Below are 14,918 nucleotides of genomic sequence, written 5' to 3'. Positions count from 1 at the left end.
CAATGGTAGAAATTCTTAGGACCCCTGTAAGACAAATCAAAATTCCTTCTAATATTCTTTTCTCCCATCATTTCCTGCACTGTGCTAGGTCAAATCCAATCTCTTAAGGACCATTTCCTACATGCAACCATTGAGTGCACTTTGGCCCTAGTATAGCTGTATAAATCTCACTAGATAACTGTGGGAACTCCATCCATGAATCATAGTATCAATGATCTGCAGCTCAGAAAGCACAAAGAACAAAATAAAAGTTTGAAAACTTCCAGCTTTCTCTGCCAGATATTTTTTGCCAAATATCTTAGACTCCTTTGTGTTGCCGTAACAGAATACCCACAGACTGGTAATTTATAATGAACAGACATGTATTTGGCTCATGGTTCTGGAGGCTGGAAGTCAAAGAGCATGGCCAGCATCTGATGAGGCCCTTCATGTGGCATCACTCCATGGCAGAAGATAGAAGAGCAAGAGAGGGTGAAAGCATGTGAGAAAGTGCCAAACTTGATTTTATAAAAAAACCCACTTCCAGGACAGGTGCAATGGCTCACACCTGTAATCCCAGCACTTTGGGAGGCCACAGCAGGAGAATCACTTGAGCCCAAGAGTTCGAGACTAACCTGGGCAACATAGGGAGATACTATCTATACAAACAATGAAAAAGTTAGCTAGGAGTGGTGGCACTTGCCCTGTAGTCCCAGCTACTTGGGAGGCTGATATGTGAGGATTGTTTGAGCCTGAGAGGTCAAGGCTGCAGTGAGCTGTGATTGCATCAGTGTATTCCAGCCTGGGCAACAGAGCAAGACCCTGCCTCTGAAAAAAGAGAAAGAAACCCACTCCCACAGCATTAATTCATTAATTCATTCATGAGGGCAGATGCCTCAAGACTTAATCCCCTTCTAAAGGTCCTATTTCTAAACACTGTTGCATTGGGGATTAAGTTTCTAATACACAAACTTTGGAGGACACATTCAAAACATAGTACTAAATATTCATTGTGAACTCATGTACTTGGAATACCTACTGGCAAAAATAAAAAAAGAAAAAAGAAAAAAATTCCATATTCCATGTTCCCATAACTGTGGTTTATATTTAGTGAAGCATCAAATGGGCATGAGATAGAACTATTTTTTTTATTTACACAAAATTTGGCCCTGAAATATTTAACCAACAGAAATAGTACTAATAAAATTATTATATGAAGCAATTTTTAATGAAGCAGAGTTTATTCAAGTCATGTCTTCTGCAAATAAAAATGGACAGCAGTAAACAAAAACAAAGGTAGAAAGAATAACTATGTTCTTGATGTCTCCCCTAAAGTTCACAATCTCTTTTTTTTTTTTTTTTTTTTGAGACGGAGTCTGGCTCTGGCGCCCAGGCTGGAGTGTGGTGGCCAGATCTCAGCTCACTGCAAGCTCCGCCTCCCAGGTTCACGCCATTCTCCTGCCTCCGCCTCCCAAGTAGCTGGGACTACAGGCGTCCGCCTCGTCGCCCGGCTAGTTTTTTGTATTCTTTAGTAGAGACGGGGTTTCACCGTATTAGCCAGGATGGTCTCGATCTCCTGACCTTGTGATCCGCCCGTCTCGGCCTCCCAAAGTGGTGGGATTACAGGCTTGAGCCACCGCGCCTGGCCAAGTTCACAATCTCTACACCTGTTTCTTTCATCTTTGGTGATGTTAATCTTCTGTTTATTTTGCTGCTTTAAATCTAAGCACATGTAGATTACTCAGAGATTGCTCTCTAAAAGTCAGATTACACCTGTTCTTTCTTACCTCACAAAAAGTAATGGAAAAAAAAGTGTGTGTGTGTGCGTGTGTGTGTGTGTCCTGTTGGTGGTTAAAAAGCAATTTGGGACTTCCTCTTTGAACAGTTGCCTTTTCCTCTCACACAAGGAGGATTTCATTTTGCTTGAGACAAGAAACCAAACCACACACCAAAGAAAGGGGTATGATGGCTACGAAACCCCCAAAACCAGCCCCTCGCAGGATCTTCCAGGAAAGGTTAAAGATTACTGCTCTACCTTTGTACTTCGAAGGTTTTTTGTTAGTCAAGCGGTCAGGATACCGGGTGAGTCTATACATGATAATGTTAAACCTAAGACTTCTGTTTTAATTTAATATTTATTTCATGGTGATGTGATGTGTTGAGACCCCCTTGTTTCTGTTGAAATTAAATCATCTTCTCTTCTTTGAGCTCAGAAATGATTCCAATTTTTCATAATTTAAATACAATGTCTGGCTTAAACCTGTATGTCTATGAATATATAATATGTATAATAACACAGGTTGTAATATTAAGGCACTAATATAGAAAATTCAATAAGCTAAATTTCCAAAGAATTCATTTAAATATCACAGAAGATTTTGGCTTGGGAGATAAAATGTTTCCTGTATTTTCTCCACAATTTATTGCTATGCTTCAATGATGAGATGTACCATTAAGATAAAATGATATCATTATTGAAATTAAACCTGCTCCTGTTCTCAGTCATTTGAAGTTTATAATGATCAAATTATTAAATGGCTTTTGTAAAAATTGTTAAAATGACAAAGTTCGTACTGTTTAACATTATATAGTGTTATATGTTCTATAATACTATTCAAGATAGTGGCTTTTAATTTTTGGGGTACTACTGTGGATATTAAGTACACTAAGCTACACAAATACCTTTGCTCTAAGAAAATCCATGAAGCATTCTGTATTTTTAAATGTAATAATTAAAACTTATAGTTAGTTAAAATCATTACTTTTAAAATAGTAATTATGGATGACTTGAAATTAATTAGAGAAATGAGCCCAAAATTGCCTGTTATTAAAGAAAAAAATCATTAACTTAGGTCAAATTTTATGAAATTGTATATTGACTAAAACTAGAAAAATTTTAAGGTTTTCAGAAATTCCATCAGAAATGTTTAATGATGATAAAATTTATTTTCTGAGGATTTATGAATACTTATGGAAAAATTATATATATGAAAAATCTGTAATAGCATATTCATATTTCTTACATATATAATCAGATCATTTACTATTTGAGAGTAAAGATATGGTAATTTGTATTCTGTTATGGATGTTAAACATGCATAAATAATTATCTTTCAGTTATATTAGAATATTTTCAGGTTGTTCCTACATGCTTTTAATGTAAATTCAATCTTGTCTTGTCACCACAGGTAAGCCACATAGTCACACTTTGCCAGGAAAGGGAAGTTGAGAAAAAAAAAAATTCTAATTTGTAATTTAAATTTGGTTGTTCATTGAATGTTTTCCAAGGTGTTTGTAATAACTGTTTATGATAGCAGTTTTTCTTAAAATGCTTAAAGAAGGCATGTCATTGGTATGGTTAGCAGAAAGAATAAGAATTTTAGAGTGTCTTTATCTGATGGTTTTGCCACTTACTGCTCGTTATCTTGTGCAAGTTACTTAATCTCCTTGAGACTGTTTCTTCAACTATAAGATAGAGAGTACACTACTTGCTACTTGCCTCCTAAGGCACATTCTGGGACACAGTAGGGACAAATTCAAGCAATTTATTCACTCAGCACTTATTGTGTGCCTTCTATGCACCAAGCATCACTTTTATTTCTGGAGAACATGAAAAAAACACAAAGATTTTATTTTCAAGAGGTTTAATATAGTAGGAATGATGTCTTCCTTACTGAATTTCTACTCTTTACCTTCTCTTAGAAAGCATTATTTGAAGCAGAGTGAATAACCATAGGCATAAATATTTCCAATGAAATTAACTTGTGTTTCTATTTGAATTTATAATAAAGTACCTTTGTGTGTGTGTGTGTGTGTGCGCGCGCGTGTGTGTGTGTGGCAGTATCTTCTCTGTTGCCCAAGCTGGAGTGCTGTGGTGCAATCACTAGTCATGTAGCCTCAACATCCCCGGCTCTGGTGATTCTCCTGCCTCAGCCTCCTGAGTAGCTGGGACTACAAGTGGGTACCACACTCAGCTAATGTTGGTATTGTTTATAGAGACAGGGTTTCATCACGTTGTTCAGGTTGGTCTCAAACTCCTGGGCTCAAGCAACCTGCCCACTTTGGCTTCCCAAAGTGCTAGAATTACAGGTGTGGGCCACTGAGTTAGGCTACAAAGTACCTTTTACTTGTATGTCAGGGAGAAGAGAGCAAGAGGATGACAATAATGCCTATTTATGTTGTGGTTTCAGGGATAGCATATGTAAAACACCTGGCTCACACTAAAGGTTAGATTCATTCTCTTACCTTTTCATCACTTACCATATTCTTATTCATGTGCTAAAATTAGTTTGAGGTCTACAAGTAATATGGCTCAAAGGAGAGTGAGCATGGTGATAACTAGAGCTCTTGAAAATAGTAGCTATGAGAAAAATCTAAGGAAAATAAGTGGAAATTCCAAGCAATTGGCAGCAAAGTGCCAGGGAATCTTTGAACAGAAGGTGAGCCAAAGGTATATAGCCAACTAATCTTCGGAGCTGACTGGCTGGAGGAAGTTGAGAGGCTCTGCAAAATGTAAAGTTGGGTCTCTGCCAAAGTCATTCAGAACATTTAAACTAGAAAAAATATAATTGAAGAGTAACCTGGTCTATAAAGGCACTAAATGTTGAGAGGTGTTTCTTAGTCATTTTTTTTGTGGAGCACTTTTAAGTATTAAAGAGCTTTTCCCCAGGAAAATGTACCAACGTATACCATTTTGCATGCAATTCTAGAAGGTTTCTAAATCTGAGGTCAAGAACCCATGAAAAACACATAATCTTTACGGAAAAGATAATGTGGGAAGATTTATTTAAACCACATCACTATGATTCTGGATTAACCAGGAAGATGTATTTGATAACAAAAACTATTAAATGCCACAGTGGAATACCAATGGCCTCGCAGTTCTTACAAATGGGAAAATTGCTCATTTTTCTGGGACCTTTGAAAATAAGAGAGAGTTTGGGTGGGCCAGGCGCCATAGCTCGTGCCTGTAATCCCAGCACTCTGGGAGGCCCAGGTGGGCAGATCACGAGGTCAGGAGATCGAGACCAACCTGGTCAACATGGTGAAACCCCGTCTCTACTAAAAATACAAAAATTAGCTGGGTGTGGTGGCACATGCCTGCAGTTCCAGCTACAAGGGAGGCTGAGGCAGGAGAATCACTTGAACCCGGGAGGCAGAGGTTGCAGTGAGCCGAGATCACACCACTGCACTCTAGTCTGGCAACAGAGCGAGACTCTGTCAAAAAAAAAAGAAAGAAAGAAAGAAGAAAAAGAAAATAAGAGAGAGTTTGGGCAACGTCTCATAATTCCTTCAATCTGTGATGTGCTGAAGTTAAAAAAAAAAACAAAACAAAAAACTGTGTGTGTTGACTGGGCGCGGTGGCTCACGCCTGTAATCCCAGCACTTTAGGAAGCTGAGGCGGGCGGATCACGAGGTCAGGAGACGGAGACCATCCTGGCTAACACGGTGAAACCCCATCTCTACTAAACATACAAAAAAATTAGCTGGGCGTGGGGGCGGGAGCCTGTAGTCCCAGCTGCTGGGGCGGCTGAGGCAGGAGAATGGCGTGAACTTGGGAGGCGGAGCTTGCCGTGAGCCAAGATCGCGCCACTGCACTCCAGCCTGGACTACAGAGCGAGACTTCGTCTCAAAACAACAACAAAAACAGTGTGTGTAATATGTCTTATTAACCTGAACATAAGCATGGGATCATCATAACTATATCAAAATCGTATTCCTCTGACTAATATTCTACTCACCTCTAATTCATTTAGTGAAACTCCGTCTCTACTAAAAACACAAAAATTAACTGGGTGTGGTGGCACACGCCTGTATCCCAGCTATTGGGAAGGCTGAGGCAGGAGAATAGCTTGAGCCCGGGAGGCAGAGGTTGCAGTGAGCCAAGATCGTGCCACCGCACTCCAGCCTGGGTGACAGAACGAAACTCCCGTCTCGAAAAAAAAAAGGAAAATTTTTAGGGCTAAGTTGTACTCACACACAGTTCTCTATGGCAGTAATCTCCTAATTTTAAAATAATACACTCCTTTCAGGGAAACATTTTGAGCACAGATCCTTAATATAAGAATATTGATTCATTTAGAAATTATAAACATATATAGTCCCATACTATTACTCCATGTAAATTAAGATATATAAAAAATGAATTAAGAAACATAAAATATAATTAAATATTCTAAAATTTTCTCTCCCAATGGATCATCTTGCACACCTTTGGAATTTATGCATCCCATTTTGGAGACCACTATACAACGTTCTTCCTTAGGTAAATGTACTTTATTTGCTCACAAAAAAAGAAACAATGAGAGCTTTTTATTGGGGAGAGGGGAAGAGAAACTTAACTGGAGCTTGCATTGTAATTCATTTTTGATAGTTAATTCACTTTTGCTAGTTATATTAATGAGAGAAGAGCACTGGGGAGTCAAGAGATAAAAGTATCAGTCCAATTCTAGAATTTGGGCTATTCCTTCACATTTTTAAATCTGTTCCCTCCTTTCTGAAAAGAATAAGTACTCTCTTGCATAGCTGAATAGGTTGCTCCAATGACTAAGTGGACTATACAATAATGAGTACAACCTTTTGAGGTATAACATACAATGGATACTATTCTAGGCTCTTAGTGTTCTGTCTCTCTGATCCTTACAGTAACTCTTCTGCGTAGAAATTATTTTATTCACTTCACAAATGAGTGAGTAGGTGGGGCATGCTGGCTCATGCCTGTAATCCCAGCACTTATGGAGGCCAAGGCAGGAGGATTGCTTGAGGCCAGGAGCTGGAGATCAGTCTAGGCAACATAGCGAAACCCCTTTTCTACAAAATCAAAAAATTAGCCGGGCGTGGTGGCACACCCTGTATTCTCAACTACTCGGGAGGCTGAAGTGGTAGGATCACTTGAGCCCTGGAGTTCGAGGCTGCAGTGAGCTATGATTGCACCACTGCACCCCAGCCTGAGCAACAGAGCGAGACCCTGTATCTCTAAATCAACCCCAAATAAACAAATGAGTGAGTTCTGGCCACAGAGTTTATTCAAGGTTCCTGTTCCATTAAGGAGGCTAGCTTGGATTTGATTGTGATGCACTTGACTATGCTGCTTCTGAAACTCAAGTTCTAATTCCATTTGATTGTAGGTTTCCTAGTTAAGCTAGTGATAAATTCAGAAGTCTTATTTTAGTCTCTTTTCTTATGTCAGTAATTTAACACAAAACGATTGTTAAAAAAAAAAAAAAGGTTTGTGCTTCATTCCAAAGATATGTCCTTCCAAATTAATTTTTTTAATTTTTAAGTATTCCTCTAGATATGAATAGGTACCTAGATGTTTTTTTATTGAGACTGATATTTGTAAATGACTCAGCTTATAAGTGTATTTATTACATCTTATCAGAAATGAAATGAAGACTGTGACCTGTAAGTCTCTGCATACTGAATACCAGTTTGGTCTGTCCTTAGGTTTGCAGCTGTATTTGCAGTTCACAGAGTCTAATGCTATTTGTAACCTTACTTTTCCTAAAGGGCTGCCTTTGCTTTCAATTCAGTGCCTTTATACTTGTTTTTCCCCCCATTTAATAAATCCTTAATCCTTTCCACAACTATATATGTTTGCTTACCCATAAAACTCCCATTTTTCCCTATTTAACTCTACCCAAATCATATCGTTCTTTTGAGATTGAACACCTCTATAATTTTTTTCAGTAGTACCATGGAGGTCTGCATGTACATACAGAGGGAATTCAATAAACCTTTACTGGTTATCAGTAATGCTAGTTTTTATACCTTATGGCAGGGTAATACTGTACTTATGAGGCTGATTAGGAAGATGAACAGAGTGGTACGCTTTGACTTCAGGGTTTTCTCTATTTTTTTCCTCCAGGAATCATACAGTCCTGGAGGTGGACTAGATCTTAGAAGCCATACTTTAGTAAAATTACACAAATGACACTTTGGGAGGCTGAGGCGGGCGGATCATGTGAGGTCAGGAGTTCGAGACCAGCCTGGCCAACATGGTGAAATTGTCTCTATTAAAAACACAAAAATTAGCCAGGCATGGTGGTATGTGCCTGTAATCCCAGCTACTTGGGAGGCTGAGGTGGGAGAATGGCTTCAACCTGGGAGGCAGAGGTTTCAGTGAGCAGAGATCGAAATCACACCACTGCATTCCACCCTGGGCGACAGAAGACAGAAGGAGACTCGATCTCAAAACAAACAAACTACACAGATGATAAAGTTCTCGGAACAATATGCATTCTCTACATTCCCATCTCCTCCTGCACTCTTCCTCACCTGCTTCCTAGCTCCAAAAAACAGGATAGCCTTGATTTACTCCTTTCATTGCAGAGGTTTACCATTAACGCAGGGTGGGGAAGCCTTAAAAAGAGTTGGTCTGATAAGCAAAGAAACAAACCAACTTGCAAGACAAATTTTAATTGTTTTGTTATGTAATTATAAGTCAGATCTGAGAAAGTTCAACTATTTTTTAATAGAGTGAAACAAACTAGTCACTCCCATATGGTTTTTACAGAACAGCTATCTGATCATAGTGCCAGTATATATTAGCAACTTCTCAAGCCAGATTTCTCAATGGATTTTTAAATCTCTTTATTTGACAAAACACGAAAGGGTGATTTTACATAGGAATGACAACAGGTTTCATTATTCTGGTTTGCAAAATATTTCCTCCTTCTCATACATATTGTCATTGAAAGAGACCTATGTTAGAAATTTTTAGATACTGCTATCACACCCACACATACAAAGCACCACATGGAAGAAGTATTATGTGACCAATAAAAAATGCAAAATTCTTGCCAATAATGTGAGTGTTGAGGCAATGCTCTTCTTTTTCTTTTCTTCTCTTTTTTTAAAGTGCCCAACATTTATTAAATACTTGCTATGTCCCAGGTCTTCGGTGCTTTACATACATACATTATTAGTCCATTCAATTATTTAACAACCCTATGGAGCAATAGCAGGAGGTGGGGTTGTGTTTATGGGGTACTCCTATTTTTGGTCCCTTAAAGTGAACTCTCATATAGGAGACACAATAATAATTATTATTATTCAGTGTCTTTTGATATATTTACAAACTTATACAACCATCACCAGTATCTAATTTCGCAACATTTTCATAATTTCAAAAAGAAGCTACATAGGCAGTCACACCCACTTCTCTTCCTCCAAACCCAACTGCTTTTTTATTCTTTTTTTTTTTTTCGAGACAGAGTCTTGCTCTGTCGCCCAGGCTAGAGTGCAGTGGCGCGATCTCTGCTCACTGCAACCTCCACCTCCTGGGTTCAAGAGAGCCTCCTGTCTCAGCCTCCCGAGTAGCTAGGATTACAGGTGTCTACCACTACTCCGGCTAATTTTCATATTTTTTATAGATACAGGGTTTCACCACATTGGCAAGGCTGGCCTCGAACTCCTGACCTCAGGTGACCTGCCCGCCTCAACCTCCCAAGGTGCTGGGATGACAGGCATGAGCCACCGCGCCTGGCTCTCTTCCCTCTCTTTCCATTTTTTATATACTCTTTTATTAGACTTTTTCTTCTCCCAAGTTTGAAGCCAGCCAGACACAGAAATCACACAAATGAAGATCAGTTAGTTACTTTTATTATTGACAAATTATCAATGTGTAGTTTAGATTTAAGGCCAAAGCTATGCTAATATGTTACTCCAGATTTGGGTATCCTTGAGCTACATCAAGTCACTGGCTCAGATTAAGAACCACAAGCCTGAACCTCTTGGAGGCCCTTTACCACATGGCAGGGAACACAGCAGTATACTCCCTCTCTCCTGGTAGACTGAGCTGAGAGAGAACAGGAAGGGGCTGAGTTGAGCTTGCTGCTTCCCAAACATACCTATTACATATTCAGTCCTACTCTCTGCGAAGGAGATAATTCACCCTGGCCGCACTGAGCAGAATAGATTAGAAAGTAGGCTGGACATGGTGGCTCATGCCTGTAATCCCAGCACTTTGGGAGTTTGAAGTGGGCAGATCACTTGAGGTCAGGCGTTAGAGACCAGCCTGCCCAACATGGTGAAACTCCATCTCTACTAAAAATATAAAAATTAGCCGGGCATGATGGCACATGCCTGTAGTCCTAGCTACTGGGGAGGCTGAGGTAGGAGAATCGCTTGAACCCAGAGGGGAGCAGGCTGCAGTGAGCCAAGATCATGTCACTGCACTCTAGCCTGGGCAACAGAGTAAGTGAGACTTCCATCAAAAAATAAAATGAAATAAAAATAGAGTAGATTAATAGATTAGAAAGTATAAGAAGCTGGTAGAAAGACAGGTAAAGGGATACTGTTTAGCAATAACACTTTATATCCTATATAAAAAGAAGGAAAGAAAAGACTTTGAATGGGGTTGAAATTAAGATGTGTTTTCTTGTCCTATTCAACTTCTTGACTCAGAGATGTGTCAGGTATATATTGGGCATCTCAATTTCAGACAAGAGAGAGAATCCCTTTGCCTAGTTTTATAACTGCTTCTTTGAGGACCATTTATTGGCTGATCCTCCAATCATGTGCCCTTTTGAATTGTTCTTTTCTATGGCAATTTGTTCTTGGTTCAAGAGGCATCAGAAGGTTCATTACATGTTATAACCAGTTCTCAACCTGGGGGAGGACAGAGTGAAAACACAGCAGGGCTTGAACAAAGATACATTGTCCCAAATTCCAATGTGCCCCTGAGGTTTATTGCTGCAGTCACACTACCAATTTGTTCAAGTCTTACCCTATGTACTTCTCTTTGAAATATGACTTTTCTGCTCATCCTACAAAGAGGCTGAATCTATTTCTCTAATCTTTATTTTATTTTTTAAAATTGAACTTACAGCAAACAATAAATTTCTACCCTTTGAATCTGGATTGGGTTATGTGACATGTGTTGGTAAATGTGACACAAGCAGAGGCTTAGAATTAGCTTGCCCATTGGGTTTGTTCTCTTTTTCCTGGGAATCCTTTTGCCAGCCTGTGTCAAGTCTAGGCTAGCTGACTGGATAAGAGAGCAGATAGAGTGAGACTCCAGTTGTCCGTCTCTTCCCCGTCATTCCTGCCTTCCCAGCTAAGACCCTAGACAAGTAAGTGAGGCCACCTTAGACCATTCAGCCATAGCCAAGTAAGCCCAGATCAGAAAGGTCATCAGCCAACCATAGAATGGTGAGAAAGAGAAATCATTTGCTTATTTTAGTCCACTAAGTTACAGGGTGACTTGTTACATGGGAGAAGCTAACTGATATACTATCTTATTAGCCATGAAGACAAAGAAAGAAAAGAGTTCTACCAAAAACGTAAGAAAAAAAAGGTGATTGTAGTTCAAAATGAATTTAATCTTGAGCTTCCTGGTAGCCAGGGAATTAAAAGCAAGATTGAGTTGCAGAGTTGTCACTATTTGAGAAAATAAGCATATAAATTCTGAAGAGCTGACAAACATTTTACTGGCTAAAAAACATAAAGGATATGTCAATATTGAAGAGACACAAAATACCATAAAACAAAGTATCTTCACATGAACAATAAAAGAGAACCCATTAGGCCGGGCGCGGTGGCTCAAGCCTGTAATCCCAGCACTTTGGGAGGCCGAGACGGGCGGATCACGAGGTCAGGAGATCGAGACCATCCTGGCTAACACGGTGAAACCCCGTCTCTACTAAAAAATACAAAAAACTAGCCGGGCGACGAGGCGGGCGCCTGTAGTCCCAGCTACTCGGGAGGCTGAGACAGGAGAATGGCGTGAACCCGGGAGGCGGAGCTTGCAGTGAGCTGAGAGCCGGCCACTGCACTCCAGCCTGGGCGGCAGAGCAAGACTCCGTCTCAAAAAAAAAAAAAAAAAAAAAAAAAAAAGAGAACCCATTATATAACTTTCTTATATTAATCACCAATATATGTCATGATGGTTCAATAAGTTGTAAAACATCAGCTTATCAAACTATAAAGGAAGGAATGATTAACATGTTTATTAAAATAACTGGAATGTTTAAAAACACACTTTTGGAAAAAGCCGCATATGAAGGTAAATCTTTAGATGTGAAAGGATTTTATTTTTAAAACTTACTTGCCATTCTTTTGTAATATAGTCACTCTTTGTATTTATTTAAATAGACTCACTTGAATGAAATGGGAGTTTGACTAGGTTATTTACGTACTTTAAACTTCAAAAGTCATATTTCTGTAGAATCCAGAGTAATATGAATGTATTCATAATTAAATATTCACCATATGAATAAGATTTGGATTTTAAAATTCAGCTTTGATGGTGTTAAATTATCAATTTCTCACATTTTCTTGATCTGTCAATAATATGTACTATTTATTGAACCCCAACTATGGGCCATGTACTCTGCTAAGTGCTTTACATGTATTAATTCACTAAATTCATTCACCATATGAATAAGATTTGGATTTCAAAATTCAGCTTTGATGGTGTTAAATTATCAATTTCTCACATTTTCTTGATCTGTCAATAATATGTACTATTTATTGAACCCCAACTATGAGCCATGTACTCTGCTAAGTGCTTTACATGTATTAATTCACGAAATTCTCCTGCCTCAGTCTCCTGAGTAGTTGGGATTACAGGTGCACATCACAACGCCTGGCTAATTTTTGTATTTTTAGATATAGACGGGGTTTTGCCATGTTGTTCAGGCTGGTCTGGAACTCCTGGCATCAAGGGAGTCGCCCACCTCAGCCTCCCAAAGTGTTGGGATTATGGCGTGAGCCACCATGCCCAGCCCCAGTGCATGGCCTTTGGGGTAATAACATGCATGGAGCTGTCATCTCTATAACAGCAATGTCCTCTTTAGGAATACCTCCTGAAGAATGCGCTTGAGACTGCTTCATAGTTAGTTATGTTTTTTCAAAGTAGAAGTAGTACACTCTAAAACAATGATCAAAAGTATAGTGTAGTAAGTACCTAAACCAGTAATATAGTCATTTATTAATCATTAACAAGTATTATTTACTGTACATAATTATATGTCCTATATTTTTGTTTGACTGGAAATGCAGTAGGTTTGTTTGCCATCATCACCACAAACACCTGAGTCATGCATTGCGCTACAATATTATGACAGTTGACAGGAAGTTTTCAGTGCCGTTGTATCTTATGGGACCACTGTCATATAGGCAATTTGTCATTGACCAAAATATCTTTTTGTGGCACATGATTGTATATCCTTATCTGAAACTTTATACTAAAATAAATTTGATAATGATTTAATCAAGTGGTGGCATGGGCCTGTAGTCCTAGCTACTCTGGAGGCTGTAGTGGGAGGACTGCTTGAGCCCAGGAGTTCAAGGCTGCAGTGAGCCATGATTGTACCACTATACTCCAGCCTGGGTGACAGAGCCAGACTCAGAAGAAAGAAAGAAAGAAAAGAAAAAAAAGAAAAGAAAGAAAAGAAAAGAAAAGAAAAAAGAAAGAAAGAAAGAAAGAAAGAAAGAAAGAAAGAAAGAAAGAAAGAAAGAAAGAAAAGAAAAAAAAGAAAGAAAAGAAAAGAAAGAAAGAAAGAAGAAAGAAAGAAAGAGGAAGGAAGGAAGGGGAAAAAGAGAAAAAAAAGGAAAGGCGAGGCGAGGCGAGGCGAGGCGAGGCGGGGCGAGGCGGGGCGGGGCGGGGCGGGGTGGGGAGGGGCGAGGCGAGGCAAGAGGGAGGGTGGAAGGAAGGAAAATAAATGTTAAGCATAAGCCAGGCATGGTGGCATATGCCTGTAGTCCCAGCTACTTGGAGGGGAAGACAGAAGAATTCCTTGAGCCCAGGAGTTGGGAGAGTCCAGCCTGGGTGACATATTGAGACCACAGAACCTATCTCAAAAAATGAAAATAATTAAATGTAAAATTAAGCTATAAAAATTAGAATTATCCAGGATAAAGAAGTCTTCTTATATCACACAAGCAATTAAGAAAGTTACAAAGAGTAATATTATTAGAAAAATAGTTGAATATACACTAATGAAATAAGGCTTATGATTTCTTTCCCACAGGAGTATGAGCATTACTGGACAGAGTTGAGAGGAACTACACTTTTCTTTTATACCGACAAAAAGAGTACAATAGTAAGTAAACATGTTCAGCTGATTCCATTGTTTCCCAATACAACCTTGTCACATAGCGTATTATTCATTTTGCATTTTCTGTTATCCAAGAATAAAGATGCTCTGGTAAAATTAATTCAAAAAAGAAAGTTTAAAACTGTGAAGGCCATCAATGATGACAGGAACAATGGCAAATTTTCCTGGGCAATTCAGAAGAAGATATTGACTCATGTTTTTTACTTTTCATTCTTTTCTTTCTGATTCTGATAACTAAACTTAGTTAAAAAGTGAAAAATTTTAACAAGACATCTGCACATATATTGCTTAATACCAAGTGATAGCTTCAATTTCTCCCATTTTTTATCTTGCTGTAGCATGCATTTATAATTGGAAAGGAAGAAAACGATCTCCAGAGCGTGCAAAGCCACTATTTAAGTTTTCTGAAAAGACAAAAACATATTTCACAAAGCAGGACTTCTAAGAGCTTAAACATGAGAATAACAATAAAGGATTCTGAGATTTATTTATTCATATTAATTTCAAATTCTGATTGTATGTTGCAGTTCTTCCAGGAATAAGATATAGTATTTTAGTGGTAAATGCTTACCTACCTTGGAACACTATATTTATAAGAGATTTTCTGAGCCAGTAACTTGATTAAATATAAACATTCTGGATCTGGATATAGTAGCCCACACTTCTTAGGACCTCATTATTAGAAACCAACATCTAATGAAAGAGACGAAAAATAACCCGTGTAATGTAGAATGTTTTCAAATGCCATAATAAATTTTACAAAATTAATTCCTCTTTTGTGCATTCCAATTTCCCACTGATGTCAGTAAATATAAAAAAGCTTTCATTCTAACCTTTTCTAATGCACAGTAAGTGAGAGAGCTAACAATTGTTGCT

The 14,918-nt window shown here is 38.6% G+C and overlaps 1 protein-coding gene across 2 annotated transcripts in view; it reads left to right on the top strand.

Moving 5' to 3' along the window:
* Positions 1-1,833: 1,833 nt before the first annotated feature.
* The window catches only part of STAP1 (signal transducing adaptor family member 1), a 51,912-nt gene continuing 38,827 nt past the window's right edge, over positions 1,834-14,918 (top strand). The window contains exons 1-2 of one of the 2 annotated variants that reach the window (XM_033214552.1): positions 1,834-2,061; positions 13,956-14,027. In XM_033214552.1, coding sequence (XP_033070443.1) covers positions 1,942-2,061; positions 13,956-14,027 — 192 coding nt within the window. In that variant the 5' untranslated portion in view covers positions 1,834-1,941. The remainder of the gene's footprint in view (positions 2,062-13,955; positions 14,028-14,918) is intronic. The other variant, XM_033214553.1, reaches the window with a different exon arrangement.

Source organism: Trachypithecus francoisi, unplaced genomic scaffold (assembly GCF_009764315.1).
Source record: "Trachypithecus francoisi isolate TF-2019V2 unplaced genomic scaffold, Tfra_2.0 Lachesis_group1, whole genome shotgun sequence".
Taxonomy (NCBI): domain Eukaryota; kingdom Metazoa; phylum Chordata; class Mammalia; order Primates; family Cercopithecidae; genus Trachypithecus; species Trachypithecus francoisi.
Note: the sequence above shows the minus strand (reverse complement) of the source record. Positions and strands in the feature narration are given on the sequence as shown.